Source organism: Penaeus monodon, chromosome 2, assembly GCF_015228065.2.
Source record: "Penaeus monodon isolate SGIC_2016 chromosome 2, NSTDA_Pmon_1, whole genome shotgun sequence".
In the NCBI taxonomy this organism is placed as follows: Eukaryota; Metazoa; Arthropoda; class Malacostraca; order Decapoda; family Penaeidae; genus Penaeus; species Penaeus monodon.
Window position 1 is genome coordinate 23,343,220 of NC_051387.1, and position 20,520 is coordinate 23,363,739.

At 36.7% G+C, this 20,520-nt stretch overlaps 1 protein-coding gene across 1 annotated transcript in view; it reads right to left on the reverse strand.

The window, feature by feature from the left end:
• Nucleotides 1-1,426: 1,426 nt before the first annotated feature.
• The window catches only part of LOC119578401 (vacuolar protein sorting-associated protein 8 homolog), a 66,967-nt gene continuing 47,873 nt past the window's right edge, over nt 1,427-20,520 (reverse strand). Inside the window, exons 12-31 of the mRNA XM_037925993.1 lie at nt 20,087-20,215; nt 19,769-19,939; nt 19,422-19,640; nt 18,861-19,040; nt 18,437-18,688; nt 18,223-18,306; nt 17,679-17,828; nt 17,322-17,529; nt 15,437-16,056; nt 15,076-15,195; nt 14,796-14,935; nt 14,467-14,650; nt 14,010-14,155; nt 12,588-12,753; nt 7,769-7,882; nt 7,412-7,474; nt 7,090-7,228; nt 6,165-6,299; nt 1,800-1,986; nt 1,427-1,608 (exon numbers count right to left, since the gene is read on the reverse strand). Coding sequence (XP_037781921.1) covers nt 1,431-1,608; nt 1,800-1,986; nt 6,165-6,299; nt 7,090-7,228; nt 7,412-7,474; nt 7,769-7,882; nt 12,588-12,753; nt 14,010-14,155; nt 14,467-14,650; nt 14,796-14,935; nt 15,076-15,195; nt 15,437-16,056; nt 17,322-17,529; nt 17,679-17,828; nt 18,223-18,306; nt 18,437-18,688; nt 18,861-19,040; nt 19,422-19,640; nt 19,769-19,939; nt 20,087-20,215 — 3,585 coding nt within the window. The 3' untranslated portion in view covers nt 1,427-1,430. The remainder of the gene's footprint in view (nt 1,609-1,799; nt 1,987-6,164; nt 6,300-7,089; nt 7,229-7,411; nt 7,475-7,768; nt 7,883-12,587; nt 12,754-14,009; nt 14,156-14,466; nt 14,651-14,795; nt 14,936-15,075; nt 15,196-15,436; nt 16,057-17,321; nt 17,530-17,678; nt 17,829-18,222; nt 18,307-18,436; nt 18,689-18,860; nt 19,041-19,421; nt 19,641-19,768; nt 19,940-20,086; nt 20,216-20,520) is intronic.

A 20,520-nucleotide genomic window follows, 5' to 3' on the forward strand; every position in this document is an offset into this window, starting at 1 on the left:
TATATATATAATATATAAAATATTATTATATATATATATATATAAAATATATATATGATATATATATATATATATATATATATATATATATATATATATATACTATATTATATACTATTTATATATATATATTACTATTATATATATATATATATATATATATAAATATATATATATATAAATTTATTATATATATTATATATATATATATATATATATATTTTATATATATAAATTATATATATAAATTATATTATATTATATATATATATATATATTATATATATATATATATATATATATATATTCTCAAAAACTAATCGGAAAGGTGATATCTGGTGTGATGATAAGGTCTACTAACTGGAGCTATTTAAGAATAGACATTTTACAAAACAATACAAGTTTTTTTTTTTAAACATTAGTTCCGAAGTGTTAATCACCTGGAAATAAATTACCAGGCCTACCTGATTTCACCGATTTACCCTTTTCCTTGACTTATGGAAATAATTAATATTCATATTTTATAATGCCATTAGAATTATTAATAACATTATACTACTCATATTGTTGATGATGATGTTTTAAAAAAGAATAAATTTTTTCCTCAGAATACAAAAGAATGGGGTAAAAAGGTGATGTCAGGTAGTCTAGTATTTCTACCTACCTTCTAGGTGATTTTTTTTCATATAAAATATTGAAATTTAAACCCCTTTGCCGACGGGTGCCATGTACTTACATACATGTCATGGCATGGCTGGACTATCTGCCGGGGGTATGTATGGACATGCCATGAGTTTTTTTTTTTTTACAATCATGGCAAAATATTATTTTTCTGCCATTGGAAATGTGATCAAGTCATTTTTAACACTGTCATTTTTACAATATATATATATATAGATATATATATATATATATATATATATTATATAGATATATATAATATATATATATATAATATTATTTTGTACATATATGTACATATATATATGACATATATATATGTACATATATATATATATATATATGTACATATATATATATATATATATTATATATATATATATATATATATATTATATATATATATATATAAAATATATATATATATATATATTATACGATTTCAAACTTCATGATGCCACACACTGCTTATTTTATTCAGACTATAGAGCGAATAATGATCAACTATGGAGTCTATATAACAACAAAAATATCCTTCAGTCTTGATTTATCAGGAAATATGGCAAGTAGAGACTTTAGAAAATAATGATAACTGAAAATACAACATATGCTCATAGTATTACGAAAAAATGGCAAGGGATGCTGGTATTTGGCATGAGTGGTCGCGCATGCTAGGGCGACAATATAAGCCCACGGCAGCGGGGCCCGGGCCACTATGAATACTACCCATCGGGAAAGGGTTAATGAGGCTAATCAAACCAATCATATCTACAGATAAGATAGAAGTAAACACAACTCACACTTGGTTCCTCTATGGAATCAGGAGCTTGTGACTGATCAGCTGCCTGCTCCTCCTGGCTGCTGCCTGTACAGAGTACACAGGCAGGGGCTTCTCCACCACAACGAGCATGATAACTATGACCACAACTGAGAAGAAAATAATGTTACTGAGTTTCTGATCATGAATTCACACATGTTTAGTAATGGAATAGCATAGCTTCATATACATGATCAAGTATGAACAAAGGATCTTTTGAGTTTATGTTATAGATACATATCAAGTATAGAAAATTATTAATAAAAAAATAATAATGTTGATAAATAAATAAATGGTTTACCTATGAGCAACTGCTTTGCTTGATGGGTGGTAGACACTGTGACAGATAGCACAGGTAGTTGTATACACAATAAGGGGAGAACAAGCTTGACTGTGCTGCATTGTTAGGTAGCTTAGCTGATCCCCAGCTATTATTCTGATTACTGTAGCATAAAGGGTTTCTTCATAAACATACCTCTCCACCATACCTGAAACCAAGTAACATTTGTCACAATTTGATGAAGATAACTAAAATCTGGTGTAAAACTGAAAAACATAATACTTTATTACAGAGAAGATTTTTTAAAAATTGTGGAGGAAAATGTATACCTGCACTTTTTATATCCAAAACAATATGCTTTAAATAAACTCCTCAGTTATAATGTAGCTATATTTTCCCTACAGGATTGTTGGTCATAAAGATGCCCTGCAGGTTGCTAAGCAGGTTGTTTCCCAGGATTACAGTGTTGTGGGTTTAGTAGAACATATGGAAATTTCCCTTTTGCTTATGGAGGCTCTTGTGCCTCGCTTCATGGTTGGAGCATCACAAGTCTACAGTAGCAGAAGTGAGTATCACAGAACTTCCTACTATTTGCTCTTTAGGGGTATTCATTAATTCTAACAATTTCAAAATGAAGTAATCCAAGATGTTGATTTTATGACCACTTATCAAACTGTTTTCACCATCCATTCTGAATTTACTAGAAAAAATTCATAATTGAATATATTCTGAGGAGGTAAAATGTAGCTGCAGTTTTAACGTATCATTGTTGATCACTTCCCCTTCCTTTACACAGAACAAAAGGAGCAACTGATGGTTAACAAAAATCAGGAAAAGCCTGAAGTACCTGCGGAAATCCGGGAGAAGTTACTTCACAGAATGGCTGACGACTTTGATTTCTACAACTTCTTAGAGCAGCGGCTTTATCAACAAAAGAAAGCCTTTTTGCCTGACCAGGGAAATGAGTAATGACAATTTCTAGTCACACTAGATCAAAATGTTGGGTTATATCTGTTGATTCCTATATATGAATCAAACTACGCAGCAAAGAAGATATATAGAGTGTATTCATAATATACAAAATTTCAATCAAAAAGTATAATTCTTGGTGAAGTAATGTTTCTAAACATTTTTTTTATAGTGTACATCATAATTAGTGTTGACCATGTGAAAAAAGAGTATTCTTTTATTAATATTTTTTTACCGATTCTGCTGCAAACTGATATTAAATTAGAAAGTAATATAGTTTATAATAATGAAAGCACATGGATAGAATGTTAACCTGCATAGCTCAAATGAGGTACAAATGTTGCCTTGGGGCAACCTAATTTGTTCATATTGAACACTGCAATAGGTCTGGCTTCATATTAGAAGCTTATCTGCTTCAGCAGGGTAAATCTGAGGCTACTGACTGTCAAAAATTTAGTGAAATTTGGGTAGGGCTAAGATATTTTTTTTACATCTTTTAGTGGGAACAAACTAGCAGGTGCATCTCCTCCAACAAATAAAGCTTTAATCTTGTTGAATGCCACTCTGCAATAGTGCAAAGACACTGCCATAGATTTAAGCCAAATTATAAAATTATCTTCAATCCAGTCAGTAAAACATTATCCTGGCCATTTTAATCCTTTTACTGGTAAAGGTAATTTTCTACATACAATTAGTATGACTTATAGAGGGCACTACAGAGGTAATGAATTATTATACAGTTACTGTATCCCAGTTATGTAGGTCCCAGTCAGAAGGTTTACTTAAAAATTTTCATTTAAGAAATGCGTATAGTTTTTTTTTCTTTTTTTTCTAGTTATACAACTTGAAAAAGAAAACCTGAATGTTAATTACTGAAGAAAAGATTAAGATGTATGTTTTAAAACTAATGAAAAATTTACCTTGTATCCTATTTTTACCTAAAAATATTATAAAAATTATAATCTGTTACACCACATCTATCCCTTCTGAGCATCTTCACACTCTCTATCTTATGATAAAGAAATGTATTTTGAGCATAAATGATGTTACTTGACTAAGGAGACTTTAAGATTTTTGTTTCTTTCATTTTACCTTTTTTTTTTTTTGTTAGATTTTTAAAAGGTTAGCCATTTATGGTTGCCCCTTACAGACCTAAAATCCGGATTTTTTTCATTTAACTGAACAAAGAGAATAATTAACAATAAAAAGTGTAAAAGACATTATCCCTTTTCACCCCCATCATTTCCTGGGTGCACTTTTTAAAGACAAAACATTCTTGTTAATTGTAAACAATTGACATGTGGGTGATTACAATAACCCATTGGATGAAGGTGCCATGATTACATACCCTGACCACGTAATTTTATTTTGTGAATTGTGTTTGCATAGAGAGGCTCTGTAAGTATTTAGTAGCCAAGGGGACAATTACTAGTCCTACATATCTCACCTAATTACACTTTTCCTTGATTTCCAGAAAGATGCTTTTATATTATTTTACTATTTTTATGTAATTAGTATGTTAACCCAATGCCTCTGGGAGAATTTGGGTTGTGCTGGGCCTCTGCTCTGTGAAGTAAGCATGGCAAACTGGGCTTGCATGGCACTAGCTATACTGGATCAGCAAAGGAATGTCAGTGCTTTTGTATCATTTATATCCAAAACATTATTGTAATTTTTTTGCATATTCAGAGATACATGATATTCATTGTTGTGCTAGATGGAACCTGTAGTAGCCTAATTATGTACATCAGAGCCCATTTCAATAAATTAGATGTGTTACACACTGTGTAAATGTTGGATTGTGGTTTTACTGGGGGATAAGAACAGATTTTTCCTTCACTTTCACAAATCTTTTTTTTACTACTCCCACAGCTTTAGTATTTCCCTTTTGTTGGTCTTACTTCAAGACAGTCACACTGGCAAAGTGCCATATGACAATGTGAGTAATTTTAATGAATATGAGGAGACTGATCATGTCAAGTAGTGTGAAGGTTACTTATAGGTTCACACCAGCAGCAACAGAGCTCAATGTTTTGGTGCATGACATCTTCCTGGCATAGCGGGCAAATGATTTATGTACTATCACCCTTTATACAAAACAATAGCAAATCAGAGCTTTATAACCTGTTGTCCTAAGGCAATGCTGGGGTATGTATTGTGTGGGCATGAGGGTACCTTATAAAGAACAGCAAAACATGCAATGAATGCATCATAGAAAACAACGTGAATGCCCTATCCCTGGACCCACATATGTCACCCTTGACATGAATAACACGTAAACCAGAGCCATGACCAAGTCAAGCCATGACATGAACCCATGTAATCAGGAGGCTAAGGATTAGTAACATTTTAATAATCATGATCTCAATAACCATAATAATAGTTTTGATATTAATAGCATTAGAAAAAAGGTGGCTGGGGCCTACTAATTGATTCCTTGGGGGCTGAGTATTTTGTAGAGTCATCTGTGTGCAATAAAATTCACAAAATACTACAGTAGACATTATGTAATCCCTCAGGCACTGTGTTAATAAAGACATTTTGTATTTTCAATCAATATTTTCTCAATGTTCATTCATTGGAAAAACAAAAAATATGCCTTTTATTGTTACATTTGTCCATAAAATAATAATAATAATAAAAAATAAATAAATAAAATAAAATAAAATAAAATAAATAAAAAAGGGACATATCTCGGGAAAAAAAAAAAAAAAAGTAAATCATAGGATTTTTCTGAAAATTTTCAATAAAATTTTATGCTCATTTTAGAGGAAGCACAGGCAAGTTTGAATGGATATTAAGACTCTTAAAGTAGGATGTGCTTAGTGCTGTCCTAGTGTGAGAGATATCCTGAATCCTGTGATTACGCGCCCCTCAGACAGGGAGCAGGTGAGGTGCCTCTGGCACTCCAGCAATTTGTCACCTCTTCCCAGGTGTCAGCATGGCTAGTGTTGTCATATCAGGTCTCTCACACACACACACACACACACACACACACACGCACACGCACACGCACACGCACACGCACACGCACACGCACACGCACGCACACACACACACACACACCACACAGAAACACACACACACACAGAAACACACACACACACACATACACACACACACACACACACACACACACACACACACACACACAACACACACACACACACACACACACACACACACACACACACACACACACACACACACATTACAGATTGATTGATCTGAATTCACATTTGAAATGTGCTAGGCCTTGTGAGCATAATGGGTATAAACAAGTATATGAGATGTTAAAAACACTGATAGCTAAATTTTCTCAAAATACAGACACGAAAATACAGCACACAAACACTTAAAATAAAACACAAATTATCAGCTGGCTGATAATTTGATCTCAAGAAACTGATTACTTACCTTTCAGCAGATGCTTGATTTGAGCAAAGTTCCCATCACAGTAGCCGGGATCATGCATGACACGCTCTAGTATTGCAGGAAGGGAGATATGGGTCATCATACTGTTGACCACGTGGCCTACCATGCCTCGCATCTCTAGTCAAGGAGGAAGATAGAAATGATAGTTTACATTTCAATTTACAAAGGAAAAGAAAGTGCTAATCTTATTCTTCTCGTCTCTTTCTTGACAAAATAATTGGACACAAATAAATTTGCAGGAACCTATTTTGGAAAGAACAAAATTGTACTCTATAAACATAATTTTCTGGTGGTTAAAAAATTAAATAATTTCATGACTGTTATGTTGTTATGGCACAACAATGTGACTATTTTATATACACATTACAAAATGATACAGAAAATAGTCCAGGTGCAATTCAAAATTTGTTCAACAGGGATGGAAAAAAGATAATATTTCTTTCTTTCAATAAGCTATTACATTAACCCTTCAATTTTTACATTTTAACTGTTTAATCGAGCACATGACAGCATCTTGTTCCTTATAGCTATCTGATATACCATGAAGTATGCTCTTGTAGAACCATCTATGTGTAAACAAAATTAATGAACTGGTATCATTGGGTTAATATGTCTGACCCATGAAAAATCCCAATATTTCAGGGTTTAGCCCCATCCAAGTTACTCCCTAAAAATTTTTTTTTTTTTTTTTGAAAAATATTTGGTTCTAAACATTAAGTTTAATTAGTTTTGCATATAATGAAGCCTTTCATTTGTAATTTTGTGGGGATCACAAAGACTTTTCTTAAAATCTGGATAAAATATGAGAAATACTCCAAGAAAGAAAGAGAAAGCTGCAGAGAAAGAGGAAACAGGTGTAAGCCTCGTGTGAACCTGCTCTAACTTCAAAGCAAATTCTGTCACCCACCATGAGCAAGCTGTTGATCATGTGCTAATGGTGGTTGTGTGGAGAGCAGCACATCAAGCAAAGGAAACCATAGTTCTCTCCGACCTGATTCCTCCAGCTGGCTTGAACCCAACTGGCACACACGTACCAATTTCACAACCTGAAAAATTTATCCAAATAATAACAGTTTAAAAATTAGGTTCGTCTTGAGTTAGAGGAACAGAGCAATGTCACACTAGTAATATTTACATCAAAAAATGGAATCAGAAGGATAACCTTACAAAGGCACCCGTACATAAAATGACATTCCAAGATTATCTAAAGTCTTGTGTATTATTCTTACCTGTGCCTGAACATGACCCAGTGACAGCAAGCAAGCCCCCTCAGCTTTCACACAAGTCAAAAGCTGAAATAACAAGTGAAAGAATAACTGAACTTGAAATGATCTAGTGTACTTCTGGTACATCTAAAGATTCTGTAACTCTATTACATTTCTCATTTCTGTACATATACTATTAATTATCCTTAAATAAGAATTTAATATATACAGTATATGCACTAATGTTTTTCACACATCAAAGTTTCATAAGATATAAACATTTAAATATGTTATAAATAACACATGAAATCAGAAAACAAAACTTGTCTGATTCAACTATAAAATTGTTGTACTAACAAAAAAGTTAAAAATCATACTAACATCATCAACTTTTGACTTCAGTATATTCAGAAGAATGTCGAAAGCACCTTTAATGTCACCTGCTCTTTCTAAAAGGAAAGCTGTCGAGTCTTGCTGCTTGTGCCGCCGACATATCTGTTGAAAAAACAGGTTTTTAAGAGTCAATAGTTGTAAAAAAAAAAAAAAGTTGTAATGTGACCCCACATTTAATGCTGTTAATGCCAAAAGAAATTCACTTAAACAGAATGAAGATTCCGTAATATGACTTTGTATAGACATTTATATAATGAAATGAGGCTAAATCAGGCTGCATAACCAGGTGTTCTCATTTGGTGCAACCTCACTAGTGAGAAATTTTTAATCTCTTGCAAGTAAACCAGGACATTTCAGATTGGCCTGGGAACTGTGAAATGGGGCAATCAAATCAAGCAACCCCAGAATGACTGAGATGAAAGAGAATGCATGGGTTGCAAGATTGATGCTGTACTCAGGGAGCAGAAAGGCAACAGGCTGTATACTGCATTAAGAAAGAGGAGTTTATGATTTCTACTTATTAGAAGTAGATTAACCCAATGCCGCTGCGCATGCCATGCCCACTGTGAGTTTACTTTAGTGATTGTTTTTGCACATTGATGGCTACACTTGTACTAAGTCACCAATGAGCCAATTATGAGTACTGCCTGTCTCCCCGTTCACCCTTTTCTTTGATTTATGAAAATATTTAACATTACTTTATTTTGCTGTCACTAATGTTTATAACATTTCAGTAATTATGTCTATAATAAAAATAAAACTAGCAATATTCATAGCACTGGTAAAAGTTTTTCAAGCCAATTCAATTAAACATTTTATATATATATATATATATATATATATATATATATATATATATATATATATATATATATATATATATATGTACACACACACACACACACACACACACGCACACGCACACGCACACGCACACGCACACGCACACGCACACGCACACGCACACGCACACGCATACACACACACACACACACACACACACACACACACACACAATATCATCTGCGAGGAGGGTTTTGAGTTTAGTTTTCTCAGGGATTGGTAGGCAGGGTAAAGGCTATTTACCAAGAAATGGCCTTCAACCTCCTCAGCAAGATTCCCAATAAACTGTTCCTTGTCCCTTCTCAGCAGTGTCCAAGCCCTATGCACCAAAGAGCAATGCAAATCCTGACTGCCATTCAACCAAGCCATGGGACACACTTTAGTGGCCTCCAATGTCTCTAAGGAGATAAAATTCTGCCTTGCCCTAGGGTGTGCACCAAAGAACCCTGTGCTGCTTTGAGTGTTTTACACTTGAAGGACTCCCACAGAGCAAATGGGTCCATCAAGTTTACAGTTCTGTGAATCAATCAGACACTACTATGATGAACCCACAGGCACACTCCTCCCTCAGTCTGTCCAAGTGAATCACCCTGGAGTGGCCACTGGAGGGATGAGGAGATTTCAAGTGGATCTGTAAGGTAGCCACTACCAGCCTATGGCCAGTGCTACAGAACTCGGCACTCCAGTAAACCCTGCAATTCTGAAGGATCCTCCATCAAGTGCTGACAAGAATGTGGTCAATCTCCTTGGCCACAGTACCTGTATTGCTATACCATGTCCAGTGATGTGGATTGGAGTGCTGAAGCCTGGAGCCAGAAATCCTCATTCTCTGGGACCTAGGAAAGTCCCAGAGAAGGAGGCTATTCTCGCTGCTAGGATCAGTTCCCAAGCCATGGGGGTCGACAGACATCTCATAGCCAGCTCGATCTCAGCCAGATGCCACATTGACGTTGCCCGGACTATGTGAATGTCTCACTGGGGACAATTGTCTGCCACGAATGTGAGTTTGGCATAAAATGCTTCTTTCACATCGAGTTTGCAAATATCGGTAGGAGCATACACAGCAATACAAGAAAAAGAATGCTTCAGTCTCAATGCCATAATATGCTCATTAACTGGTGTTACCTCAACTACCAATGGTTAAAGTCAGCTGGAGATGGCTATGGCTACTCCCTGGGGGTGATGACCATCACCATGGCCCCACTGATCGTGCTACTGCTAGGACTTCTCACCTCCCAGAGGACAGCCACCAACTCCCAACCACTCCAGTTCCCTTAATAGCAGAGGTAACCTCTCACCCTGCTGCAAGGAATGGATTTTCCAAGCGCCTACACGGATAGCTCGACTGAGGTTAAGCCTCAGCCTGCATACCATATAACACACATAAGTTACACACAAGAGAAAAGAACACTACAATAAAATGTACCCCTGCAAGGGGAATGAAAAAATAATATATAGAGATGCACACAGAAGTGTGTGTGTCTATATATATTCAATTGTGGCAATGAGTGATGCATACAGATGTGTGCAATCACTTTTTGCCACAAATAACAGATTGGTTAATCAGGGGATATGATCAATAATACCACCACAATGGTGGTGGTATAATGAGCTTAGTACAAAATATCAATATATAAAGAACAAGACCACAGCTTACCTCAAGTGTCTGCTCCAGACGATACCCCTCAGCACCCTTGAGGTATGCATAAACCTGGCTTGGATTGACCTGACACATGAGATCAATATACTCCTCCTGCAGTTCTGGTGTCAGAGTACCATCATTGTTGTCCACCCCATGGCCCCCTGGGGAGGCATGGGTTGACCTGTTTATAGGAGAAAGAATTTATCAAATTTCTTCTTTCCAAAATAAGGGAAGAAAACCATAATAAGGTTGCCACTCCTTGCCAACTATTATCTCAAGTTTCATCTCAGTCAAAGTAACTTTACATCTTATATGACATGAATTATTTCAAGAGGCTCTTCCCTCCAGAATTCACAGATACTGGGAGAAAACTGCATAAGCCTACAAAGACATGGAAATATAAAGCAAACACAACAACTGCAGTGGATTATCAACATGTGTGACCAAAACACCAGCTCCAGTAGCCTATCTAGACAAAAACAACACATAATATAAGCTACAAAATTAAACTTGCAGTAAATACAATCAGAATGATATTGGACAAGAAATGAATGAGTCAATCTATTAAGATACTGATAACACTGGCTATTGCTCAAGTTCTTTTTTTTCATTTCTCTTTATGTTCTTTGGATTTTAGTCACACAAAGAAGGAAGGAATTGCATGTTCCTAAAATACAGGCATTTCCTCTCTCTTCATAAACAACTACAACACATGAATGGATGTATTCTTTCTTGTTGAAAAAAAAAATCTTCTCAATCCTCAAATTCATTTTCACAAATATATCTGAACATACATTAACCTGAAAAAAAGCATTATCAATCACCTATAAGTGAAGAGTGCATGGAGAGCATTATACAGTAACTGTGGCTCTCCTCTCAAATGGCTAGTGACTTCTGGCAGCAGAGGGGTCAGCTGTGGCATGGTCAGGAGTAGGCTGGCCACCCGCTGATATATATATAATAAAAAATACATATTTGTATATTAGCATACACACACACAAACACATAAATCATACACACACAACACACACACACACACACACACACACACACAACACACACACACCACACACACACACACACACACACACCACACACACACACACAACACACACAATATCATCTGCGAGGAGGGTTTTGAGTTCAGTTTTCTCAGGGATTGGTAGGCAGGGTAAAGGCTATTTACCAAGAAATGGCCTTCAACCTCCTCAGCAAGATTCCCAATAAACTGTTCCTTGTCCCTTCTCAGCAGTGTCCAAGCCCTATGCACCAAAGAGCAATGCAAATTCTGACTGCCATTCAACCAAGCCATGGGACACACTTTAGTGGCCTCCAATGTCTCCAAGGAGATAAAATTCTGCCTTGCCCTAGGGTGTGCACCAAAGAACCCTGTGCTGCTTTGAGTGTTTTACACTTGAAGGACTCCCACAGAGCAAATGGGTCCGTCAAGTTTACAGTTCTGTGAATCAATCAGACACTACTATGATGAACCCACAGGCACACTCCTCCCTCAGTCTGTCCAAGTGAATCACCCTGGAGTGGCCACTGGAGGGATGAGGAGATTTCAAGTGGACCTGTAAGGTAGCCACTACTAGCCTATGGCCAGTGCTACAGAACTCGGCACTCCAGTAAACCCTGCAATTCTGAAGGATCCTCCATCGAGTACTGACAAGAATGTGATTAATCTCCTTGGCCACAGTACCTGTATCGCTATACCATGTCCAGTGATGTGGATTGGAGTGTTGGACCTAGGAAAGTCCCAGAGAAGGAGGCTATTCTCGCTGCTAGGATCAGTTCCCAAGCCATGGGGGTCGACAGACATCTCAAAGCCAGCTCGATCTCAGCCGGATGCCACATTGACGTTGCCCAGACTATGTGAATGTCTCACTGGGGACAAATGTCTGCCAAGGATGTGAGTTTGGCATAAAATGCTTCTTTCACATCGAGTTTGCAAATATCGGTAGGAGCATACACAGCAATACAAGAAAAAGAATGCTTCAGTCTCAATGCCATAATATGCTCATTAACTGGTGTTACCTCAACTACCAATGGTTAAAGTCAGCTGGAGATGGCTATGGCTACTCCCTGGGGTGATGACCATCACCATGGCCCCACTGATCGTGCTACTGCTAGGACTTCTCACCTCCCAGATGACAGCCACCAACTCCCAACCACTCCAGTTCCCTTAATAGCAGAGGTAACCTCTCACCCTGCTGCAAGGAATGGATTTTCCAAGCGCCTACACGGATAGCTCGACTGAGGTTAAGCCTTAATGAGCTTAGTACAAAATATCAATATATAAAGAACAAGACCACAGCTTACCTCAAGTGTCTGCTCCAGACGATACCCCTCAGCACCCTTGAGGTATGCATAAACCTGGCTTGGATTGACCTGACACATGAGATTAATATACTCCTCCTGCAGTTCTGGTGTCAGAGTACCATCATTGTTGTCCACCCCATGGCCCCCTGGGGAGGCATGGGTTGACCTGTTTATAGGAGAAAGAATTTATCAAATTTCTTCTTTCCAAAATAAGGGAAGAAAACCATGATAAGGTTGCCACTCCTTGCCAACTATTATCTCAAGTTTCATCTCAGTCAAAGTAACTTTACATCTTATATGACATGAAATATTTCAAGAGGCTCTTCCCTCCAGAATTCACAGATACGGGGGAGAAAACTGCATAAGCCTACAAAGACATGGAAATATAAAGCAAACACAACCACTGCAGTGGATTATCAACATGTGTGACCAAAACACCAGCTCCAGTAGCCTATCTAGACAAAAACAACACATAATATAAGCTACAAAATTAAACTTGCCGTAAATACAATCAGAATGATATTGGACAAGAAATGAATGAGTTCTTTATGTTCTTTGGATTTTAGTCACACAAGCTCACCTGATACTAAATTCTTAGTTGCACAATAAATACACAGACTGAACTGTTAGGTCAATCTTAACCCAATCACAATAGAAGCCCCCAATACCAAATTAAACAATGTGTTAGGGTGTGCATGGAGTCAGCTACTCAAGGGGAAAATTAGAAGGAAGGGAAATATGAAATTGCCCAGCTTTCTATGTTCTTGGCTGTAGCATAAACAATCTTTTAATTAATTATGCTTTAAGCCTACTTTTCTGGAGCTATTTCTCCTCAAGGAATGCAGCCAGGGCCAAACAAGCACACAACTGTTTAGTGTAAACAACTTAGAGCAGGCTCAACCATGTGTATGCCAGTCATCAAAGCACGAGGGGTGGTCTACCATGACATGTAAACTGGAGTGAATGGATTAAACTTGGCATTAAGTAAGCTGTATCATGATAGGCAACAGATTTTTTTTTTTTTTTAAGAGTACTACCTATAATCATAAACCTTATTAACAATATATGTCAATAAACTGATATGTCTTAGTAATATTGAGAGAAGAACTACCAAATTTGAGAGAATGTAAGTCTGTGACTTTAATGAATCATCAGATTCATGGTGGTGTATAAACTCAAAATCAGGAAATAATCAGTTTCTTGTTATATGTGAATCCAGTGCATTAAGATAAGAAAGAAACAAAGAAGGAAGGAATTGCATGTTCCTAAAATACAGGCATTTCCTCTCTCTTCATAAACAACTACAACACGTGAATGGATGTATTCTTTCTCGTTGAAAAAAAAAATCTTCTCAATCCTCAAATTCATTTTCACAAATATATCTGAACATACATTAACCTGAAAAAAAGCATTATCAATCACCTATAAGTGAAGAGTGCATGGAGAGCATTATACAGTAACTGTGGCTCTCCTCTCAAATGGCTAGTGACTTCTGGCAGCAGAGGGGTCAGCTGTGGCATGGTCAGGAGTAGGCTGGCCACCCGGCTGCTATCAATCTCAAGGAGACTCTGGAATAGGCACAAAGAGTATATTTTGATTTCCAGGACCTTTTCACGCCTCATAAGCAATTAAGATGAACAAGATGAGTTAGGATCAAGGAGAATGGAACTAACAGAAACAATAAGTATGAGATAAAAGAAAACAAAAGCACAGCATTATTTCATTTATGCAGCATAAATAAATAATACACAAAATTAAAAACCAAAGAAAAAAAAAATCTTTTTTTTTTTTTTTTTAATCTAGCCCATACTTTCTGGATGCAGAGCTAAATCACCACCCATTTTTATTACATTACCAGATATGAAGTGTTTTCACTTACCTTAATATGTTTTAGGAATTGCTGCTGAATCTTCTGTGCATGCAAGTCTGTGAACTGAGGTGATGACAGGACAGAACGTATATATGTAAACACTTGATGTTTCCTTATCTTGTCCTGTAAGTAACATTCAACAATCTTTTCATGTTCTCCTCTTTCTTCGTACACGAACTCACACACTCGGTAACTGCTCACAAGAAAAAAAAAAAAGAGAGAAAAAGTCATATATATAATTTCAAAACACAAACTTTTTACATCAGTAGTAGATAAACCAGTTTTAGGCAAAATAAGCACATATCAAATATTGATAGTGAGAATAAGGTTTCTCTTACAATCCTGCTTGCCGTGCTTTCTCCAACAGTTGTTCCACCTTGTAATGTACAAGACCACCTTCTTGCAAGAGCTCTAGTAATGCTGTCTGACGTTCCTCATGGTGACTAGATGCATCTGGAGCTGTTAGGTGGCACAAAACCTGTCAAGATTTTATACAATTAGTTCATGTCAAACCAAATAATATAATTTCATTCAACATCAATTTCGACTAATAATTACTAAAAGAAATATGTAAACAATCCCTGATTCATCTGTTTTAAAGAAAATGAGGATATTTACTTGATCAAACAACTGCCTGTTGACTGCAATGGCGCCCTGTTGCCTGGACATCTGACGTGCTATGAAAGTGAAGAGGCCTCCCAACTGAGCTGGCCCAAAGCCTTCTCCCTCTACCATCACCTGTGTTAATTACATTTTTAACTTGATGAAAAAATACTAACATAAATAGGCAAAAATGTAATTAAGAAAACAGCTCAAATTCTTCAGCTAGAATTTTGCAGTATATAACTACTTCTTGATGGCTAGGATGATACCAATTTAAGAAAATATTATTTTGAGGAAAACATATTAATAGCTCCTTAACAAATGTCCAAATATGTCAAAACTTTACATAAGAATGGCACTTTTGTTTACTACATACCTGGAGGAGAATATCTACAACACGCTGCCTCTGGATCATGCCAAGTTCTGAGGTGAACTCGGCCTCCTCAAAAGCTAGTGCTAAGACATTTAAAAACTCCCTAGTATCAAATCTTAACAGAGTTCTTAGGAAAGGATAAGCCTGTTCAGTTGGCTTTGCATTTTTTGAATGAAGTGATGTTATACATTTGAATATTTCATGTTTAACTTGCTGGAGCTCCTCTGGGTCAATCTCACCCCGTGGGTATGCACGTCCAGCCAGGCAACTCGACACATATACAAGAATCTTGTTTCCCAGCATCACTTGACTATCAGTTAAGGCTTTGCCACTATCCATAGCATTACTCAAAACAGTGATGAGTTCTTCCAATGGAGTAACAAAATCTCTCATGCCATGGGTGTAGATGTAGAATATAGCATCATAGAGTCCATGAGTCCAGCAAAGGGTCATGGCTTGGTGGAGGTCAAGGGATGTCACCTGTAGGTGGACAATGCAAGCCTCTGCTGCCTGAAGTCTCCCACATGCCTCATGGTGAGACAGGAGACACTGCGATATGCTGGGTGACATGTCTGCCAACTGGTCACTCAGAATGTATGGCTCTAAGGACTCCAAGAAAATACCTGAAAGGAAAGATGTAAAATCACAAAAACTTTCATTCAGAAACATGCATAGAAATTCAATAACCTTTTAAATAAATAAAAAATTATGTTTATTTATTGTGTTCACTTTTTTTTAACCCAGTGAAAGAAAATCAACATATGCAAATATTTGTTCCAAGAAAAAGTAAATGCTACAATTATGGCTGCTGTAGCCTATTTCTGATTCCATTTGTGAATTGATGTGAAGATATGAAAATCAATAATTCTTTTTTCTTTAACCCTTTCCCAACAGTTAGTATTTATAGTGGACCGGGCCACGCTGCCAGGGGCTTATATCGTCACCCTAGCACGCGCAACCGCTCATGCCCAATACCAGCATCCCTTACCTTTTCTTCGTAATACTAAGAGCCTATGTTGTATTTTCAAAATTATTATTTTCCAAGGTCTCTATTTGCCATATTTCCTGATAAATCAAGACTGTAGGACATTTTTGTTGTTATATAGACTCCATAGTTGATCATTATTCGCTCTATAGTCTGAATAAAATAAGCAGTGGGTGGCATCATGGAGTTGAAACCATAGGTTTTGTTTTATTTTTTTTTGCATTTTTTTTTCAAGTTATTTTATAAGATAACTTTAATTTCAACATTTCTATATTATCACTTCCATATAGATATACTTTTATGTTCAGTGTTTTTATAAATATGTGATTTTTTTTTTTTTTTTTTTTTTTTTTTTTTTTTTTTATACATATCGGTATTTTCACGTGGTTTTACATCATCACTTCATGAATACTATATAATATCTCTGGCCAATGTAGTCGATTACCGACATAATTTTTTTTTTACGCTAACCTTGGAAGCCCGAGAAGCCTTTATGAAATGCATAGTATAGGAAAAATGAGGAAAAGTGTTAAAACTACTTAATCACATTTGCAGTGGCAAAAAAATATTATTTTGCCGTAATTGTAACAAAAAAAAAAAAAAAAAACTCATGGCATGGCCATACATACACCATGGCATGTACATACATGCCCCCAGCAGATAGTCCAGACATGCCATGGCATGTACGTAAATGCCACCCGTCAGCAAAGGGTTAATATCTGAGTCCAGTTTTACCAAAGATACATTTTGTATGGATAAGTTAGCTCTCACTAATCACCACAAATACAAATCTAGGACTAACATTCATATCATTCACTCTACAATACCTTAAATGTGCTCTTAAAATATGAACAAAACTTCCCAAAGCAACCCATGAAAGAATCCAAAGGCCAGATCACATACCTTTGGATATGGCATCTTCACTGAAGAGGTCCCACATCCTCCCAAACAGCAGGTCCCGAAGGTGAGCTCCCACAGCAACTTGGACACACAGAGGGACCAAGTGGGTATAATACTTATTCAGGCCTTCCAGGTTGTTTCGTTCTGGAAGCTTCTCTAGTGCAGAGTCAAGGTACTGATTCAGAAGCTCATTGATTTTTTCTTGAACAAGCTGTTAGGAAAAGCAGACGCCTACATCATTCTTTTTCCAGTAAGAAAAGAGAAATGAGTTAGCTGGCATGGCAATGCAGGTGATATGAAACAATGTACAAACAAATAGGTTTGAAAATTTGCAGGAAAATTCTTGAAAACGTAATTTACCAGTTGTCTTTTCTCTTTCTTATGTTTGAGTCCTACTACAGCTTGAGCCTTGTCTTGATATATGTCTAATGCCAGCTGCAGAGCCTCACGGACATGTCCCCCACGAACAAGGTGGTCCAGCCGGTCCACCCACGTGCGTACTGTGACTACCTGAAATTATAACATGTCATCACTGGAGTGGATGGTGGACAGAATTCAAAGCTGCCTTCTGCACGAGTGTATTCCTTAAGGAGATAGACATTACAGATATCTTAAAAATTAGGCCACATTTAACCCGGAAGAGGAGGCCGGGGATATAAACCTTTAGATTTTTGACAACAAAAATCAAAACTACTTTGGAAATAATGTTGAACATGAGCATGAGGAAATTTAAAATGTTCACGAAAGAACCAATCAATTGACTCAATAATGCTGATCTAGGTTAACCTAAGAAAACAAAAGAAGACTAACAGAAATAAAATTGTGATGCAAAATATATAAATCCTCCAGTTATCTATGTCAAGACATTATGGGATGTCAAATTACTTTTTGTAAATAAACTTACCTGGAATGATTTTGTCCCAAGTAACAGAACCTGTGATCCAAAACTGACCATGGAGTGATAACAGGCTCTCTCACCTGCTAGCGCCTGCACAAAAAGAAATTGTCCCATGATTTCCTCAAAGCATGAAGTCTTGCTCAACGATTTTACTCATAAGAACGTTTGATACTGCAATTTATATTTCTTTCCAAGGCAATAACACTTTTCTTGAACCTACCATTGCTTTACTGACATTGCTTCCAGTGGCAATGGCTTTAAAGTGTGCAGAAGCATAAACCAGGCCAAGGTGGGCCAGATCTACAGTCTCTAGCTCATCTTGAGTCTTGACATCAATCACATGCAAGTGCTCTTTGGTATCCATCACAGCCAGAGTCCGGGAGTTGAGCCATGCCATGGCTTGGACTAGGTATGATAAGGACATTTTCTGCAGTGGGATAAACTGCAACTCCTCCTGACTTCCATGTGTTAACTGCAAAATCATATTTCATTAACAATTCTAACAATTCTACAACTATAAACATATAAAGTATACTAATTTCATAGGTGATCCAGAGATATCTTCACCATATCAGATACAGGGTTATGTCTCTTTCTATGAAGTAGGACATCAAAGATCTGAAATCATACAGCACTCTAATTACCTGATAAAAATACACATTTTTCTCACGACCAAAGGCCAACACGGGATCAATCACTCTCGTTCCATCAGGCATTTGAATCACCACAAATTGCCAAGCCAAGAGGGGGAGCGTAGATGCAGAGGCTTTTAGTGGGTGAGAGAACAATACTTTCAACTGTGGCCTCAAAGATACCACAATGACCTGAAATCACATTGGTTATAAGGAAATTACAGAAAACTTTCACTTAAAATTTTGAGAATCTATGGATAACACATCAGTCTACAAATATTTTAAGCAAAAATATAGAGTAAATATATCATATATGAACCACTAGATGTATAGCAAAATGCCTTTAGTAACAGTAATAGCTATGTATTGTATAATAAAAGCACAAAGTAATGGAGAACAGATGTATATTAACAAAAACAGCCTAAGAAACTCATGATTATGCAACAAATAGCAATTCACATCCACTTTCATTATCACAATCTTTACATCAATATCAGGTAACACTGTTGCTGTAATAACAATCATAGCTATTTTATTCAAGCACTCTTCCAGAGAAAGGAACAGTTTTCACACCTTTGATATAGTAGCCATTGCCAATATGACTGGTTCTGAAACTGGGGTAGCACGGAACTGTGACATCAATAGGGGTTCAATGGTACACACTTCCCCACGGCTGCCTGAAAATATGCAACGAGACTCATTGGAGTTGAGCCCCATGGTCCTCTTGATGGAGAGTTCAAAGACAGATCCTCCACTGTCACTAATGACAGCCATTCCAGGAAAGTCTGTCCACTGTACAAAAAGGAGAGAAGCAAAGTTAAAGTCAGACAAATTTTCAGACATTTTAGCATGTGGAAGATCTCTGAGTATATATTCCTAGCACTGTAATCAATCCAAAATTAAACAATATCTGTATATACCTTTAAATGCAAAACAGCTGTGAATGGTGTGTGGGCATCAGAAATCGTCTGAAGGAGCTTGCTGGATGTCAGATCAAAGACACATATCTGACCCTTGGCAAAGCCAGCAAGGAGGCGTGTGCAGTCATGGTTGAGGGCCAGAGCAGACACAGATCCATACTGCTCTCCCAACTGCCACAATCAAAATCAATAAAAGACATTAACCAAAATTATTATTAGCAATAACAAGATAACATAAAGAAGATGTGAATAAACTTTTTTTCTTCAAAATTGCTATTCACTTTCCTAAACAGCATCTAAATATATTTTTGTACTTACCTGTGTTGATCCTAAACAGAATTTCAAAGCCTGAGTAGGCTCAAAGACAAGGATGAGGCCATGGCTTGTGCCAATGCATATGATGTTACCCACTGCCATGGTTGTTGGTAGCCCTGCACCCACACGGTCCTATATAGTAAAAGAACTCATAATGAGGACAAAAAGGAGAAACTCCATGAGATGGAGGAAGAAGAGGATATCAACAAAACAGGAAAATTATCTAACACAGTTTCTTGTCCCATACAAACCACATAGTCTGTTGTCAGTTGGTGACTACTGACTGCTGTTGCTATTTTGAAACACTGACTTACTGCTTGGTTACTCTTGATTACACATAATTAAAATGAGGCTTTGTTATGGAGAGTAGTTATCACACATTAGCTAAAAGTTAAAAAGCAGTCAGCAATATCTATGGCAGGACTTTCACTTTCCAG